The sequence below is a fragment of the Xiphophorus couchianus genome, chromosome 19, assembly GCF_001444195.1.
Source record: "Xiphophorus couchianus chromosome 19, X_couchianus-1.0, whole genome shotgun sequence".
In the NCBI taxonomy this organism is placed as follows: domain Eukaryota; kingdom Metazoa; phylum Chordata; class Actinopteri; order Cyprinodontiformes; family Poeciliidae; genus Xiphophorus; species Xiphophorus couchianus.
This window is the reverse complement of record NC_040246.1, coordinates 4,128,947-4,145,268: the sequence shown is the minus strand read 5'-3', so window position 1 is coordinate 4,145,268 and position 16,322 is coordinate 4,128,947. Positions and strand designations below refer to the sequence as shown.

At 41.0% G+C, this 16,322-nt stretch overlaps 3 protein-coding genes across 8 annotated transcripts in view; 2 read left to right on the top strand and 1 right to left on the bottom strand.

Annotated features, from left to right (window-relative positions):
* sash1b (SAM and SH3 domain containing 1b) overlaps positions 1 to 4,262 on the top strand; it is a 64,359-nt gene extending 60,097 nt beyond the window's left edge. For all 3 annotated transcript variants that reach the window (XM_028000290.1, XM_028000291.1, XM_028000292.1), the window contains exons 17-18: positions 452 to 583; positions 3,099 to 4,262. In XM_028000290.1, the coding sequence (XP_027856091.1) occupies positions 452 to 583; positions 3,099 to 3,709 (743 nt within the window). In that variant the 3' untranslated portion in view covers positions 3,710 to 4,262. The remainder of the gene's footprint in view (positions 1 to 451; positions 584 to 3,098) is intronic.
* Positions 4,263 to 4,467: 205 nt separating this feature from the next.
* On the bottom strand, positions 4,468 to 7,806 carry ddo (D-aspartate oxidase). Its single transcript, XM_028000297.1, has 4 exons — positions 7,606 to 7,806; positions 6,378 to 6,486; positions 6,117 to 6,293; positions 4,468 to 5,590 (listed from the first exon to the last, which is right to left on the bottom strand). Exons 1-4 carry the CDS (start codon positions 7,775 to 7,777, stop codon positions 5,035 to 5,037), a joined length of 1,014 nt encoding a protein of 337 aa, XP_027856098.1. The 5' UTR covers positions 7,778 to 7,806; the 3' UTR covers positions 4,468 to 5,034.
* Positions 7,807 to 7,866: 60 nt separating this feature from the next.
* On the top strand, positions 7,867 to 16,281 carry zbtb24 (zinc finger and BTB domain containing 24). 4 transcript variants are annotated; one of them, XM_028000295.1, is made up of 7 exons: positions 7,867 to 7,944; positions 11,237 to 12,035; positions 12,136 to 12,303; positions 12,670 to 12,753; positions 12,841 to 12,924; positions 13,029 to 13,110; positions 13,982 to 16,281. In XM_028000295.1, the coding sequence occupies exons 2-7, from the start codon at positions 11,273 to 11,275 to the stop codon at positions 14,838 to 14,840; spliced, it is 2,040 nt and encodes a 679-aa protein (XP_027856096.1). In that variant the 5' UTR covers positions 7,867 to 7,944; positions 11,237 to 11,272; the 3' UTR covers positions 14,841 to 16,281. The 4 variants fall into 4 exon arrangements, with proteins under 4 accessions (XP_027856096.1, XP_027856094.1, XP_027856097.1 ...); XM_028000293.1 differs by lacking the exon at positions 7,867 to 7,944 and adding an exon at positions 8,099 to 8,211; XM_028000296.1 differs by lacking the exon at positions 7,867 to 7,944 and adding an exon at positions 9,195 to 9,360.
* The last annotated feature ends 41 nt before the right edge of the window (positions 16,282 to 16,322 follow it).

Genomic DNA, 16,322 nt, shown 5'->3' with positions numbered 1-16,322 from the left:
TTTCTCTTTCCTTCCTTTCACATTTCCTCCCATCTTTCCTTCCATTTAGATTCCTTATTTTCTTCCTTCATGTCTTTGATATCCTTCCTTGCTTCCTTCTTTCATGTCCTTCATTCCTTCCTTCAATATTTCCTTGCTTCCTTTCTTCATGTTTCCTGTATCATTCCTTCTTTCTTTCCTTCCTCTCTTCCTTTCATATCCTTCCTTTCTTCCATCCTTCATGTCTTTGATATCTTTCTATACTTCCTTTATGTCTTAAGTTTCATTCCTTCCTTCATGTGGTAATTATAGTAAAGTTCTGTCTGTCTGAAGCAAATAACTGAATTTGGAAAATTTCCTCGTGAAAAAGTGTGGAAATTGTGTATGTATAAAAATATTTGTACACACAAGCAGACCCTCAGATATAAATGTGACACTAATGTGACTGCCTGCCCCCTGCTGGTGGCTGCAGGAAGCAGCGACCCCGAGCGGAGCGCCCAGTCCGAACCGTCCCAGGAGAAGCTGCTCCTGGACCGGCGCGGCGCCCTGGGTGACTCGCCGCGGGACTCTGGCTGCTACGAGAGCAACGAGAACCTGGAGAACGGTAACGACAGCCTGACCCGTCTCTGAGCCCTGTCCTCTTTCCTTCAGCCCTCCTCTTCCTCGGTCTAGAAACACTCCAGAGGCTTCTCTTCCTCCTCGACTCTCCGGCATTCTGACCCACCAGCTTCAGCTTTCACGCTCTTCCCGAAAGACTTTATCATCATTTACCGCTGATGCTCTTCTTCCCACGCCCTAATCCCCCGGTTTTCTGCTGCTGCGCCACTTTATCACGCAGAGCTAAACTAAAGACTCGACGGCGATGACGGATTTCTGTTTTCGTGAGACTAGAAGTTCAACCTCAACCTTGAAAACCCTCAAGCGCTCTAAATGTGGAGCAGCTTGCAGGTTCTGCTCGGCGGTCTGAGCTCTTGCAAATAGAGACATTTCAACCGCCGTGTGAGGAGAGTGTTTAATAATCGAGCTTTTGTTCTTGTTTTGTTTTACTTTCTCTTAACTCTTCTCGTAATTGCAGTACATACTTACCGTGAGTGCTTGGCCTATTTACAGCTACGGGGCGGGTCAGAAGTTTACATACAGTCGTCGCTGACATGAATATTGTTGTTTCAGACTTTCTTACTTAGTAGTTGAACTGCTCCTTTTTCAGGTTGAAATTATTAACTGACTCAAACGTAACGACTACATGAACGATTTTTTAAAACGAGAGACGTAGGGCTGCAGCAAACGATTATTTTCTTTATTCTGACGATTAATCGGATAAAAATTGTTTGGCACTTTAAAGATATTTCATGTAAACACGTAAACCGTTTTTATTACAATATTAGATAAACATTAAAATATTAAGATAACAAAAAAAATGTTTAAATAAGAAAATAAACATTTTATTGCCTAAAGTTGAATAACACAGCATGCCATTTCGATATATTTGAGTTTATAGAGCAGCAAGTGTGATATTAAACTTGCAGATTAGAAAAAACTCACAATAACATCAAAACTGCCATCATTTCATATTAGCAACATTAATTAAAGTCATTCAAATGTCATTTTGATGTAGAATTAAGAGCCTCAAATGACAGAGTTTCTTGTGCTGTGACTGTGTGTAAACCTCTGAACTGTACATCATGCTTACTGTGGTTATTTGCTGGAGTTTGCTAACTGTTAAAACACAAACGCTTCTATTTATTGTAAAAAAGGAAAAAGATGAAACGTTCTGAATGTCAGCGTGTCGGCTCAGCCTCAGCCGCGTTCTGTTGAGATTCTGCTTTTTGTGTGTATATTTTTTTTCTAGTTTGGTGAAATGTCATGTTGCACAATATTTTATCATGTGCCTGAAAGCTGCTTGGTGCAGTGAAATTAAAGTATTTTACTTCATAGTCTACCTGTCGAAATGTGGCATTTTTGTATAACTGTAAAATGCACTAGAACGCAGAGCTGATGTGACATTTTGGGTGAAAGTTAGACGGTTCTTCCAGAAGCAGCTCAGGTTCTGAAGTGGGCTTCTGTCACGGTTGAGCGTGAGGAATAAACGGCTCCATGCTTCACCACACCGGACTTCTCGCCTTTTCTTTCACACATCGTTCATTCCAGCTCTCACCGCTCGGCCGTCCTTTCGCAGCTTCTCCGTGTTCCAGCTGTGGTGTTCTTCTGCTTGGTCTCGCAAAAACATTCACTTCTTGAAGTTCTTCACATTTTGTTGTGTTACGGCCATGTATTTCTATGCATTGTATGTGATGGATCAACACAAAGTGAATTTGTTAGACATGTCACACATGTCTAATAGTGTGACATGCAGCAGCACTCGGACTTTGTAGAATCACCTCCAGGTTCCAGGTCAAATTCTGACCTGTTCTACTTTGCTAAAAAACACAAACTGTCAGGTTGGATGGTATGAAAGAGGAGTACGGCCACTGAAAAAAAAAGAATCCAGACTTTTTTTTTTCTCAGAATTCTGTTTTTTTTGTTTGTTTTATTATTTTGACTTTACTCAGAATTTAGTTGTTTTTCTCAGAATTTTGACTTTTTCTTAGAATTCGAATTTTTTTTTCTCTCAGAATTTTGACGTACTTTTCTGAATTTTTTAATTTTTTTTTCAGAATTAACTTGTTTTCAGAATTCTGACTTTTCATCTTGGAGGATTAAAGTCAGAATGCCGAGAGGTTAGAAGCCCCGTCCATCTTCCTACTTTTAGCCAGGTTTTCTGTCTCCACAGCATGATGCTGCCGCCACTATGTTTTAGTCTGATAAGCTGAGTGAGGTGCAGACATGCTTGGCTGCTCTTTTATTATTATTATCATTATTAGGATTATCAAATTGAAGGTGGCTGAATACAAATCCAACTCATGTTTTTCAGATTTTTATTTGCAAACAAATGTTTGTTTTCGTCCACCTACCCTGTGTTGGTCCGTTGCACAAAATCAAAGTGAAATATGTAAAAGTTGTGGCTTTAACATGACAAAATTTTGGGAAATGGTTGGAAAAGTTGCAAGAAACTGTTGGTACAATGTGTAAAAGAACCGGGTTGCACCTGCATGATCCACACACTTCCCTTGTTATTCCAGGACGGCTCAGAAAGTCTGCTGCATCCATCAACAGGTCTCCGTCTGGATTTGAGACCAGTCACATCCCGCCCCCCGATTCCATCCTAGTCTCCCCTTCCCTGTCTCCTCTCCAAACCAAAACTCTGCTGCCCTCCGTTCGACCATCTATCAGACTCCAGAAGAACTGCTTTGGCCTCCTGAACTCTAGAAGTCACAGCTGCACAGAGCTTAGAAGAAACTCGGCAGCCGTTCAGTTGCGGCGCTGCGTCTCCCTAAAAGCTCTCCAGAAAGATCAAGAGAGGAAACCCCCCGATCCTGAAGACTGGGATCTGACGGCCGCAAACCCCGCCCGGCCCCCACGGCGCACCGTAGACCCTCTGCCTGCGTGCAGAGCGTCTAACCCGGCCCCTAAACAGGAAGAAAAAACAGGTAGCAGCATTCAGTTTCACCAAGCTCCAGAGAAGTCAAGTCAGCCAGAATCATTCAGAGACTTCTTCCCGACAGAAACCACCTGCAGGCGCGAACAACACACCGATCAGATCTCGGCAAGTCGCTCCGTTTCTGCCGCTTCGGAAGCTCGACGCCTGAAAATGAAAAGAAATGCAAAGATTTCCACGCATTCAGTAAATTAGGAGCTTAAAGTGGGGAAAAAAATGATTCCAGTTCCAAAGAGCTTACCTAAAACTGGAACCAGTTTGTGCTAAAGTTGAGATTTCAGATGTGCAATAAGAAAACTTTTTTTTTTTTTTTTTTTTTTTTGGCTTTACTGCAACTGCGTCTGGATGTGGCTTTTCTTTGATTGTTTAGAAAAATGGAATCCGTTCAGAGTCCAGCTGCAGCTCAGCAGCATTTCATCTGAGAAAAACCTTCGACATCGCCGAGGTCACTGCACCTAAATCCATCCTGTCCGACTTAAGTTTCAAACTTAGAGAATGCTTGTTGTATTCATGTAAATACATCTTCCCAGATGAGATGAATGAAATGTTTACAGTGCCTCCTTGTGGATGAACGTTTTATAAGAATTTAATAATTCTTACTGATTTCAGACGTTAGCTGCAGCATCACATGCCTGATTTCCTGACTGTTTCCCACAATTAGTGTTTTATTGTAAATGGCATGTAGTCTACCTGTTCATTAATTTAATTAATAAAGTTTGCTTTATTAAATATGGGCTATGTAAAAGTACAAGCAAGTTGCTAAGTGTTTGACATTCTGTCAAATCTCTAGAAAAATCTCAATTTAAAATATTCTTTCCATACTTTGTTGCTACAAATATATTCTGTTTACAGCTAAATAAGCCGGTGTGAGAATTTCATAGGATAGCCATGAAAAAAAAAAGTGTCATTCTGCTTCATAATGGTATTAATATGCAAGATTGGAACAAAAATGTATAACAGAATCTAAATGCTTTTATTGGAAACAGAGAAGCAAGAATTATTCATTGTGCTACAGTTTAACAAAGTTATCTAAGTAATTATTGTTTTGATTTCCCAGTAAATTAGTACATTATCAAAAAACTTAAATTGATAAATGGCACATATTCATTACAGATGTTTCAAGCATTAATTTTGCCTCATTTTTATATATTTTTAAATTGGAATCTTACATAAAATCTTTTTTTTTTTTTTTAACGTTTTAATACAATAATAATGCGACACAAAGGCCCACATAATTAAGGTGAGTTGACAGTTTGGCGAAAGGTCAGTAATGGTTTAGTGGAAGGAAAAAGTATTTCTCGATCGTTTTATTGCACAGAATGTTACACCCTTTCGCTGTCCTTCGCTTTATATTTTTTTAAAAAGCTGGTTAGTCAGCTACCTTAACGAGAGACGGGTGGTGCTGCTAAATTTCCGAATTTATTTTTTTTTTATGTATGGGAATATTATGTGGTTATAAACGTGATGCCAGGATGTTCTGTCTCTAGTAAAGACGTGTTTTAGTGAAATCCTAGTTTAGCCTACAGCTTAGCCTGAGGCATTTCTTTCAGGCACTGTCTGACCAGCCCCAGGGCGTCCAGAGCCGTACCCCAGGCGATGGTGACCCCCCAGCCCCCGTGGCCGTAGTTGTGAACGACCGGCACGCTGCGGCCCTGCAGGAGCACCCTCTCCCTCTCCACCCTGGGGTTCCTCCTGCTTGGCCTCAACCCGACCCACTCGGCCAGAACCTTCGCTTTCTTCAGGGACGGCTCCAGCCTGCCGCAGCGCTCCCGGATGTTGGCGGTATCTCCTCTGTCCACATGGAGGCGCCAGTCTTCCTCCTGTCTCGTCCCGCCTATGGTGACGCTGTGGATGCCGGGGTAGATGTAGGTCTTCCCGTCCCCGTCCCTGATGAAGTGCGTCAACCAGGGGGCCTCCACCTTGAGGACCTGGCCCCTGACCGGGTACACCCCTGCGTCTCCCACCAGCGCTTTGGAGCCGAGACCGGAGCAGTTGACAATGAGGTCAAAACTGTTGCCTAACGCCTGGAGACTGCTGACTCTCCTCTGCTCCACCCGGCCTCCTGCTTTTCTAAACCTTTAGGAAAAACAAACAACATTTCATGAAGCTTACGTTATAGCAAGTCTGTAAGATTTTAAAGGTGACATATTCCTTGAACACTTTACTGTAGATGTATTCAGAAAATGTTTGTTCCTTTTTTCTTTCTTTTTTTTTTTGCACAAAATAATTTTTAGATAATGAGATTTTAGTCTGGTTAGTTCTGCCTGTTCTTGTCTTTTCCAGCAGCCATTGTACAGCGGATACAACAGTAAAACTAGCTGACCAAACGTGCTGGAGCTCAGCTTGGGTTGCTAGGCAATGGGCTGGGGTTGCTAGGTGAGGCCTGCTGATTCGTGATGTTACACTTGGAAGGATTTTGAAACGGCCCATTTTATAGACACCAAAAAACTTTAACTTGTTGCCAAAAAACAACAGTTATGCTTTTTTGAGCGCTTGTGCTGTTTTTAGCAGCAGTAGAGTAGAAACCCAAATCTATGTACAATAATGTGTCAAATGTGGATCTAAAGATCCCCTTTAAATCCATTACATAAAGAGGACAAACCTTTCCTCAAGCCAAGGAAGGTAGCTGGAGCATTCACATTTTACAGTAGTGAACGCTTGTCCGAACTTGTGGTCTGGAAAACGTTTCAGTTCACGGTCAGTCATGGCTCTGAAGCCAATCACTAAGTCGGACCAATATGGCTCCTTGGTGGCTGGGACCTCCTTAAAAATCTGCCAGCTGTGAAAGAAACAAAAGCAAAATGAATGAATGAAAAATGCCTGGTGATTTTTTTTCTGTTATGATGGATCTATATAATGTTACCCAGAGCTGAGTATTACGCCGGCGTCCGGAGAGTGCTGAGATTGTGCGATGGCCAGCAGGTGGTCAAAGCTGTCCTTGAACCAGCGGCGTTGTCTTTCCAGAGGAATATCTGAGGGAGAGAGAGGTGCAGTAAAATCACCTGAGTTTCAACGTTTACACATTTTAACACGGCACAACATCAACATTCACCGTCTGGTAGCGGAAGGAAAAATATCTTATTCGGCCCCCCGAGTCGATACTTTGTGGAACAACGCATCTTTTGGGGTTTGTTTCTTCTCTCTAGAGCAAGTTTTTATTATTTTTGTCTGGAAAATGGCTCATGCTTACTCAGGTTAGATGAACGGTTTGACTAGGGCCAATCTAATATGAATTTATCTGTAGCTTCTGACGGTGAACTAACACCTCAGTTTTGACTCTTCTGCTTCCTCTATCAGCTTCCATCCCTGCTGAAGAAGAGAGTATTGTCCTTTATTAATCAAACGGTGGAGAAATTCACTTGTTACAGTAACAAAATATAAATCTGTATAAGAACCCACTAAAATCTGATATAGGACATTTTTAAATACATCCTATGTTCTTTTGTACAAGGTAATATGTGAGAACTGTGATTAGACTTGTTTATAGAAATATTGCACAAAATGGACATATTATTGCACTGAGAAATGATGACAACAGACATATCTTGTTGGTTCTTCTGCAGCAGATTTTATTTCCACGGGAATCTCTGGACTTTTCATCATCATCTGTACCTTGTCAATACATCTTTGCAGAAGTATTAACTTATGAAATGCATAGGAGACAGAAGACATCATTATCAATTTAACTGGTAGCCACACTGCCCTGCTGTGGCCGAACACACAGAGAAAACAAGGAGGGACGTAACCTTCCGCTTCACAAAGTAGTGCCATCAAAAATACAATAGTGGCAAGCATCGCACTCAACATATCTATAACAGTGATATGTTGAAAACAACCACACAGCATGATGCTGCCACCACCGTATGTTGAACACACAAGTTAGGTGCTTGAACTTGAGTTGTTTCATTTATGGCTAGCAGAGTTACGGGGGACAGTACTGACATAAAATATATTTAATAATCATAAAATATAATTTTTTTTCTTCCACTTTACAGTAAAAATAACAACTTTGCCTCTCCCTCCCCCCAACCCCCTAAAAAGTAAGTTTTGCAATGTGACAAAATGTGGAAAAAGCTGAAGTCAACTCGCACCTGGAAATGGAGCAGCAAACGCGATCCCGGCAGCTCCGTCACTGGTGGTGTCCGGGCTGAACGTCTCCGCCAGCAGCGTGACGGAGCAGAGAGGCAGCGACTCCGCGATGCAGACGGCGGTGGAGAGCCCGACCACCCCGGCCCCCACCACGACCACCCGGACTCCTGTCATCTCTCACGGCCGCAGGCAGCAGAGGCGTCCCGGACTGCTGAAACGCAGACCTTTGCTTTGAACTTTTTTCTTTTTTTTTTTTTTTTTTTTACCGGCCCAGGTTAATTCTCAACTAGGAGTTGCGGTGCAACAGATCCCATTCAGGAACCAACAACCAAAACGTCACTGTAAGCAGCAACTTTCTCCTGATAACAATCATTGACAGCGCGGCCATCGAAAGGCATACATCTACTGTGCTGACACATGAAGCACAAAAATGCTTCCACGTCAAGACAAATGCGTGACACCTAACACAGAAGGGAGAGGAAACAATCCACAGACTTTCTGCTTTGCTATATTTATCCACCTTCTACAACGCCGAAGTTGGCCTCCGACTCGTCGCTTCCGCTTTTTGAAAAGGGCTATTCCGCTTCATTCAACCTGGACCAGAGCAGGTTATGTTTAATTTATTCTGTTTGTAAAACCGTACAAAATGGCACTAAAAGAGGTTCAAAACTACAACATCTAAATAGAACAAACCTAAAATAGAATTATGATTTAACAATAAAAGCTTATAGAAAACACAGTTTGGGTTTTGCAAACCTTCATTCAACTCACTGAACGCCCATCAGGTTTTCACCACTTTTTTCCCTCTTTTTCTTTTTACCGCATTTGTAACTAGAAAGATGAGAGTTAAATATGATTCTGCACCGTTTCAAATATAAGGCTAGAAATTTTAACTTTGAAAACTCCCTTAATCACAATTTATGAACGAATTGAAAAGTAGTAGTTTGTTAGTTTGTACGACTGTGATGAAGAAGAAGAGATGTACTTGGGAAGAAACAGCTCAAACACATAAAACAGATTAAACTCATAGCTTCAAATTCTATCACATTGATCGAACAATGAAAATTATTATTTGCACTTTTATAAACTAATCAATCCCTAGTTTAACATCCAGTCAGAATGGCCAGATGTCTAAATTATGATTGAATAAATATCAGTATAAGAGCTAAGCAAGAACAAGTAACAATAATTACGGTCATTTTCACCATCCGTTTTCATGCATAGCCCATTTCATAAATTATTTCCATAAACAGCGATCACAGATTTTTCCATAAACATTTCTAGTTATTCAAAAATACTTCAATCACAGTAACTCGCCTTGTTCCTTTACCGACTGAAGCTAAACTCGAGTCGCTTTTCAGACTTTTTTCTGTAATGCTGTTAACCTTTTCACTTACACCTGTATTTTGTTACCATAGCTACTTTCAAAAGAAATTCGCCAAAATAAAAGCATTTAACATACAATACACAAGGGTAGCTGTAGCAGCGTGGCCTTTACAAGTCAAATTTAATTTAATTCTCAATTAACAAATGTAAAAATGTTTGAGCTCTGCTTTGTTAAAATAAATAAATAATTCGCGCATTTTTAAAAATTATTTATTTATTTATAAATAAAACAAATCACGAACTCTTTTATTAAAGGCGGCCCCGTCAGTGTAGTGCAGACAAGGAAGCTGCGAATCCGAGGCTAACTTCACCAAACTTTCCCATCTTCCGTCCTTCGGTTGGGAATCGCGAACGCGCGGGTCCTAAAGTCGGTATGCCCAGCGAACACATTGGTTGTATAAAATGTAACATTTGAAAGATAGAAAGACAGTAATTTAGGGAAAAAAACCCATCCCTGTTCTTTTACGTTCTTTTTAAAGTAAACAAATGCTGCCTCAACCACAAATTATTCAACTTAAGAATGCGGACAAACGTTACTGTTGATCTACAAATCATGCATCATTTCCTTGTCTTTGTGCGAAGCCAATCCTGAGCATGTGTAGATTGGCGCACCGCAGATCACGCGTTACATCTCGCGATAAACGAGTCGCGTTGACGCGCTCAGTTCAGCGAAGGTAAGGTCCTTAAAGCTCACTAGTTTTGGTTACGTTGATGCTCTCAGTAGCCTGCTGAATGAAGCGTAACGAGCAGCCATACATTATAGAGCATTAACACAACCGCATCCATAGCCCTGTTAGCCGGCTGCGGCTTCATTCGCGTCATTCTGGGATGCATTGGTTGGAAAGGCTAGCTTGACTGCTAACTGTCGAGGCTTCAATTTATCTCTTAAACATGTATTACGCCAAACGTTTGAACACTGCTAATGCAGTACAATAAGCATTGAAACCAAGCAATGACTTGTTTGTTGTACCAGCCTCAGAGGAGTCCACTACGGAGAGAAGTTGGTCTGAAACAAGGATAATGTCTTTTTTTCATCGTGAAGGAGAAGATTTGAAGCTAGTTAAATCACCATGGCAACAGAGCGCAGAAACGTCTTCAGAGCCATTTTTCTCGATATTTGCTAAATAATTTTTTGAATATTAAAACAAATCTGAGGTCGTTAACATCTTCTGTTGATTATCTGCGTATAAATTGATAAATGTGCTGATACTCCAGTACTTCTGTTTTTTTTTTTTTTTTTTTTTTTTTTTTTGCCTGTCAAGAAGCCTGCAGTTTGGTTAAACCTGAAATGAAAACACAATGACTAGAATAAGACAACACAGCTGAACAAAACAAAAATGTTAAAATGAAGGAAAATAAGCATGAGTCTTTAACAGTGGACATTAAGATTTATGACGTTTAAAGAAAAGTGCTCCATGTAGAAAACTGGAGAACATGTTGTCTCGCATGTAAATAAGTTGAACTGCAATAAAACTTATTATAAGTTGACTTAAAATGTTTGGACATTCTAAAATTAAACATTTATATCTGAAGTGTTAGAAAAAGGACGGTTTCTTTGCTGTTAAAGAAAACAAGTAAAAATGTTTTTTACACAGGTAGGTAGAGTAGCCTAAAAGTATACTCAAGTAAGAATAGCACTACTTTAACATATTTTACTTAAGTAAAGGTAATAAAGTAGCTATTACTAAAAGAAAAGTAATAAATTATGTCGTGGAAAGGCTATTCAAGTACTGAATAACTGAGCAAAACATCAATATTAAATACTTTGGTCTGTCATCTGACGGACCAAAATAAAGTTATGTGTATTTTATGGTATTTTAAAGATAAAAATGAAAATAATTTATGTAAATAACATTTAGTCAGGCAAAATATATATTTTTTCCAAATCAAATTCTTTTAATATAAAACTTATGAAACTTTAACAAAAACTACAAGTGTTTGTCTGCTGAATTTTTGGTTAAATTAAGTTTTGTTCTTCAGTCAGTAAAGTTACTCACAGTAGGTAGGAGCATCTAGCAATTTTACTCAAGTACGAGGTGCGATTCATCGTAGTAAAATTACTCAAGTAAAAAGTGCAATTTAGTAAAAATACTCCTGAAAGTAATTTTTTTCCCAAAAAGCTACTTAAGTAAATATAATTGAGTACATGTAGCTAACTAGCCTGCATATTGGGAAGTTAAAAAAAAGTGTAACAAAGGAAGATGTGCGCTATTATCTATGTTCCTAATATTCTTTATTGTTTTACAGGATCGTTTGCTAAACGAGTTTCTTCTGAGAGAGAAGATGTCTCTGAAAGGAACTGCTCCGTCTTCCTCCATCATCCCCCTGCGCTCTGACGAACATCAGCAGAGTATTTTGAGCAAATTCGACAAGCTACGGAAAAAAGACCTGCTTTGCGATGTAACTCTAGTGGTAGAGGACGTACACTTCAAGGCTCACAAGGCTCTGCTGGCAGCCAGCAGCGAGTACTTCTCCCTCATGTTCACAACAGAGCAGCCGGTCCCACCGTCCACCTACAGGCTGGACAACATGGCGGCGAAGACTTTCGGCGCGGTGCTGGAGTTCATCTACAGCGCCCAGGTGTGTGTGGAGGAGAGCTCCACGGAGGAGCTCCTGGCCACGGCTCAGAGGGTAAAGGTCAGCGAGCTCGTCCACGTTCTCGCTGAGCTCACAGACTCCGCAGGCATGAGGGACGAGAAGACGTCAGACAGAACCGAGGGAGCGGACCTGTCGAAACGCAAACGAGGGCGGCCAAAGAAAAACGCATGTGTACTCCGTGACGGCTCAGATGATGTCCAGGCCGCAGAGGGTGACCCTGCCGAAGACCACAACACCGGTTCTGGCCAGAGGCGTCAAAGCAAACGCAAGATAAGGACGCCGGTTAAATATAAGGGCTACAGGATCAGCGGTGACGGAGCAGGAAGCAAAGAGCCGGGGAGGAGGGGCTACAAGAGGAAGTACCCCAACACTGAGGCGCGATGCGACGACTGCGGGAAAGTCTTCAAGCACCATCTGTTTTTAAAGATCCATCAAAGGACTCACACCGGTCGTTACAGATTCCATTCAACAAGTCTGTGACCAACAGTCCTGACGTTTGTCCCCACTGAACTTTCTCCTGTTTCTGTCCCATCCCGCTCCCCCTCCAGGAGAGAAACCATTCCACTGCTCGGTCTGTGGGAGGAGCTTCACTCAGAAGCACACCTTGCTGGCTCACCAACGCGTTCACACGGGGGAGAAGCCGTTTGTTTGCGGCATCTGCTCAAAACCGCTTTCCACCAAACACTCCCTGCAGGAGCACATGAACCTCCACGAAGGTAGACCCACATCGCTTTGCTCCTGCTTCATCGTGGTTCTGAGTTTCACTTCATCATAAAAACTGCGAGCCTTATGGTTTTCTGTTAATTATACTCTGAAAGTAAGGATTTTAAAAATACAAAACAACTTTCACTTTATAATAGTTGCATGTCGAGGTGTGCATTTATCGTTTTGTTTATCATTTATCATGATAAATTTCCTAATTTGATTTATCAAAAATAAATTCCAATTAATGATGTTTAAAATAAAACCTTTAAAGCGTCCATATTGTTGGGATTATTAGTTTTACTATTTTGTCCACTGTGTGTTCAATAAAAGTGTTAGCATTTTGTTCCCCATCTTAAACAATTTTCTTGTTTCCACAGAGGAGAAATCCTACGACTGCGATAAATGTGAAAAGACATTCACTCAAAAGAAACAACTGAAAAGCCACTACAGAGTTCACACAGGTAAGAAACCCCCCACTAAGCGCGCTCATGCTTAGTGTTATTGCTTTTCACATGACCTTATATTTCCCCTTTATTTTTGGTCTGAAGGCAAATCATTACCAGAATGTGATCTGTGTCAACACAAGTTTATGGATGCAGCTCAGCTGAAGAAGCACATTAGAACTCACACAGGTAAAAGAAAAAAAAGAGAAGAAAATCTCCAAGCGATTTCTTCATCTTTCTGTCCAGAAACCAAGTGATGTTTTCACAGCGTGCGGAAACTCTTTTTTCCACAGGTGAGAAACCTTTCACTTGTGAAATCTGTGGCAAATGTTTCACAGCCAAGAGCACGCTGCAGACACACATCAGGATTCACAGGTGAGGGATAGAAGCTGTTCCTGATTTATCGACGGTTTAGATACACAGATATCCAACGATTACACTCTCCAATTATATTAACGCAGACTGTGACAACTTACCCACTGGGCTCCGTTTACCCCGACTGTTCAGCTCCATTGTTCTGTTCATCTGCTATCTCTACGGTTTAGTGTAGAAATGACGTAAAAAGGGTTTTTATATCAGGATAGGATAGTGTTAAAAATCTGATATAAGACATGACTTTTTATTTGTCGTTATGTTTCTAGAACATAAAAAGATTGCAGTGGTACCCTCAGTTATAAATAGATAAATAAAATAATAAATCATATAAACATCTGCTTCTAAAGTCTCAATCATTCCCACGGTGATGAGGTAACAACTAAAAAAAAAAAAAAAGGTAACACTTTATTATTTGAGGTGGTGTGCATAAGACTGATGTGACACAGTCATAAACATGAAGGAGGCTTCATGAATGTTTGACTGTTGTCATGAAGTGTCATTCGGTAAATAATGACACTTTTAATGCAAAGTTGACACTTTTAAAGGACTTTTAATGCAACTTTTAATGAGACTGCATTAAAAGTGTCATTATTTACCAGATCACCTTTCATGACAACAGACATAAATATTCGTGAAGACTTTTTTATGTTCATGACAGTGTCATGTCACCCCTTCAAATAAAGTGTTGCCAAAAAACCTAATTAATAGTTCTTATCGTCACTTTTATCGTTATCAGAGTAGTACCGTAAAATATTGTGGTCAAACTTTCAGTTCATATCAACCCCTAATTTTACACCAGCTGTAATGTTGGCATAAACAATCAATGCTTCATGTTAATTGATTAAAGCCTTTCTGTTACGTTCCTGTTCAGAGGTGAGAAGCCATATAAATGTAGCATCTGTGAGAAGTCTTTCTCAGACCCCAGCGCGAGGCGACGCCACATCGCCTCCCACTCTGGGAAGAAACCCTTCACCTGCTCCTTCTGTGGCCTTTCCTTTACCCGGCCGGACAACCTGAAAACACACACAAAGTCTCACAACAAGGAGAGACCTGCCGCCACAGCGACCGAGGCCTCGCCAGCCGCGCCACCGGAGGAGCCGCGCAGCGTCCTCCATCTGCAGCCGTACCAGCCGGCGCTCAGCTCTGAGCAGGAGATCCAGCTGGTGGTGGCTGGTGGGGTGAACAACATTAACTTCATTCCGGGTCAGGATCAGGAGATCAACCTGGTCGCCGCCGATGGAGAAATGGCACATTCGACCCACTCCAAGGTCACCCTCCTCGCCCAGCCGGCGGGGCAGATCCAGAACCTGGCGCTGGTCGCTCAGGGAGACGCCGCGGCCCACGCCCCGCAGGCTCACTCCATTAGCATGTTGGAGAGCCATCAGCCGAAGCAGATGCACGTCATCACCCTGAGTAAAGAAGCCATTGACCAGCTGCAGGCCCACCACGGCCCGCCGCATCCTCTGCAGGTAGCGCGCCCTCTCCAAGTGATGCAGCAGCCGCAGCAGCTGGCTGTGGCGCCTGAGAGCTTGCAGGTTCACAGCCAGGCCATCCACATCAACAGCCAGGTCAGCCAGCCGATCTCCATCAGCCAGACCAGCGAGCAGATCTCCAGCCACCACATCCAGGGGCAGACGTTCCAGATCCAGGCGGGAACCGTGTCGTACCTGTACACCACCGGCCTTCCCCAGGACGGCTCAGAGGAATGCATTCTGCAAACTAAGATGTGACGGTGCTAACACCAAACCGATGCTGCTGTTGTGTTTGTCGTTATGGATGGAGACGGATCAGAAAGTTAGCCAGTACTCGGAACAAAAACGAATTGGAGGATTTTAAGCATAAAACAAAACATTTTACCTGTTTAGCTCATTGATAATAATAATGGGGAGACCTTCTTACACTGAAAGAATGGAGACACCTAACCCTAATTAATGAGCAGATTACCACAGGGCATCCCCACACCCTTAAAAAGTCTTAAATTGATGTATCTAAAATGAAGGCCTTAAAAATTTCTTAAATTTATTGAAAAACAATAAACTGTGATGAAATACATTCATCAACGTCTTAAATTTTATGGTGGCAGAACAATTTATCTCATATATACCGTGGAGTATATTTTTGTCTGCCAGGACTTTATTGTTGCGTAAAGATGAGTCTTGTAGACATTTCATTGCATGTCTTCTGTGACTCAGGCTAGCTGCTAATATACCCTTGCTAGCTACTACGTTGCTAGCTAGCTAGCTGTAGTATCAGTACAGGATCCCCATTGTCAAGGGATTGCTAGGTAGCTACTAGTTCCTAGCTAGCGAGCAAGGGTGAAGCTATCTAGGTTTTTAACATCCATCGTGGGGAAGAGCTGGACGATGTTCATCTTAGCCATTGACTCACTTCTGTTCCTAACCGATATTGTTTATTTATTTGTGTTTTTATTTTGTACATTTCTGTTTTGAATCAAGTCTTATATTCCATTCATAATGGTTTTTAAAATGTCTTTAAAAGTCTTAAATGTGAGTTGGTGAAACCTGCAGAAACCATGTATAAGCTTTGTATCATTTGACCTACTTCCCTGACAGTCACATTTTGGATAGAAAATGAAATGATCAATTTGGCTAATGATCCTAAATATTTTCTTTTTTTTCTTTAAAGTTGTGATTATGCAGATGTTTTAAAAGATAAAGGGATCCATTTTGTTCTCATTTGGATATACTGTCAAGGGCTTGTTCTTGGTTTGCTCATTATATGCAGACGCTGTCATTTTCTCAGTTGTAAACATGCAACTAACAGATAAACTAAAGAGTACAATGGTAGAACTCAGCGAGCATAAATCCTGTATGGAAAAATCTTTATTTGTAAGAAATAATCGGATGTGATTTGAAAGACGACACGAAAGTCTTCATAGGAAAATAGTGATGCTGTAAATTAATAAATATAAACATTGAAATGTTTATATTAAAAATGAATAGTAATGAAATGAACAATGAAATGAAAGTAAAATCTTTGTACAGTGCCTTACAAAATAATTCATGATCTTTTTCTGTCTTTTCTTTTTACATTATAACCACAATCGTCATTCTATTTATTGGGTTTTATGTCATTGACCAACCAAAAGTGGTGCATAATTGTAAAGTGAAAGAGAATTCTTTTTTTTAACTAATACAATTCTGAAAAGTGTGGTGTGCATTTGTATTTTTCCTGTCTGAGTTAAAGCTTTT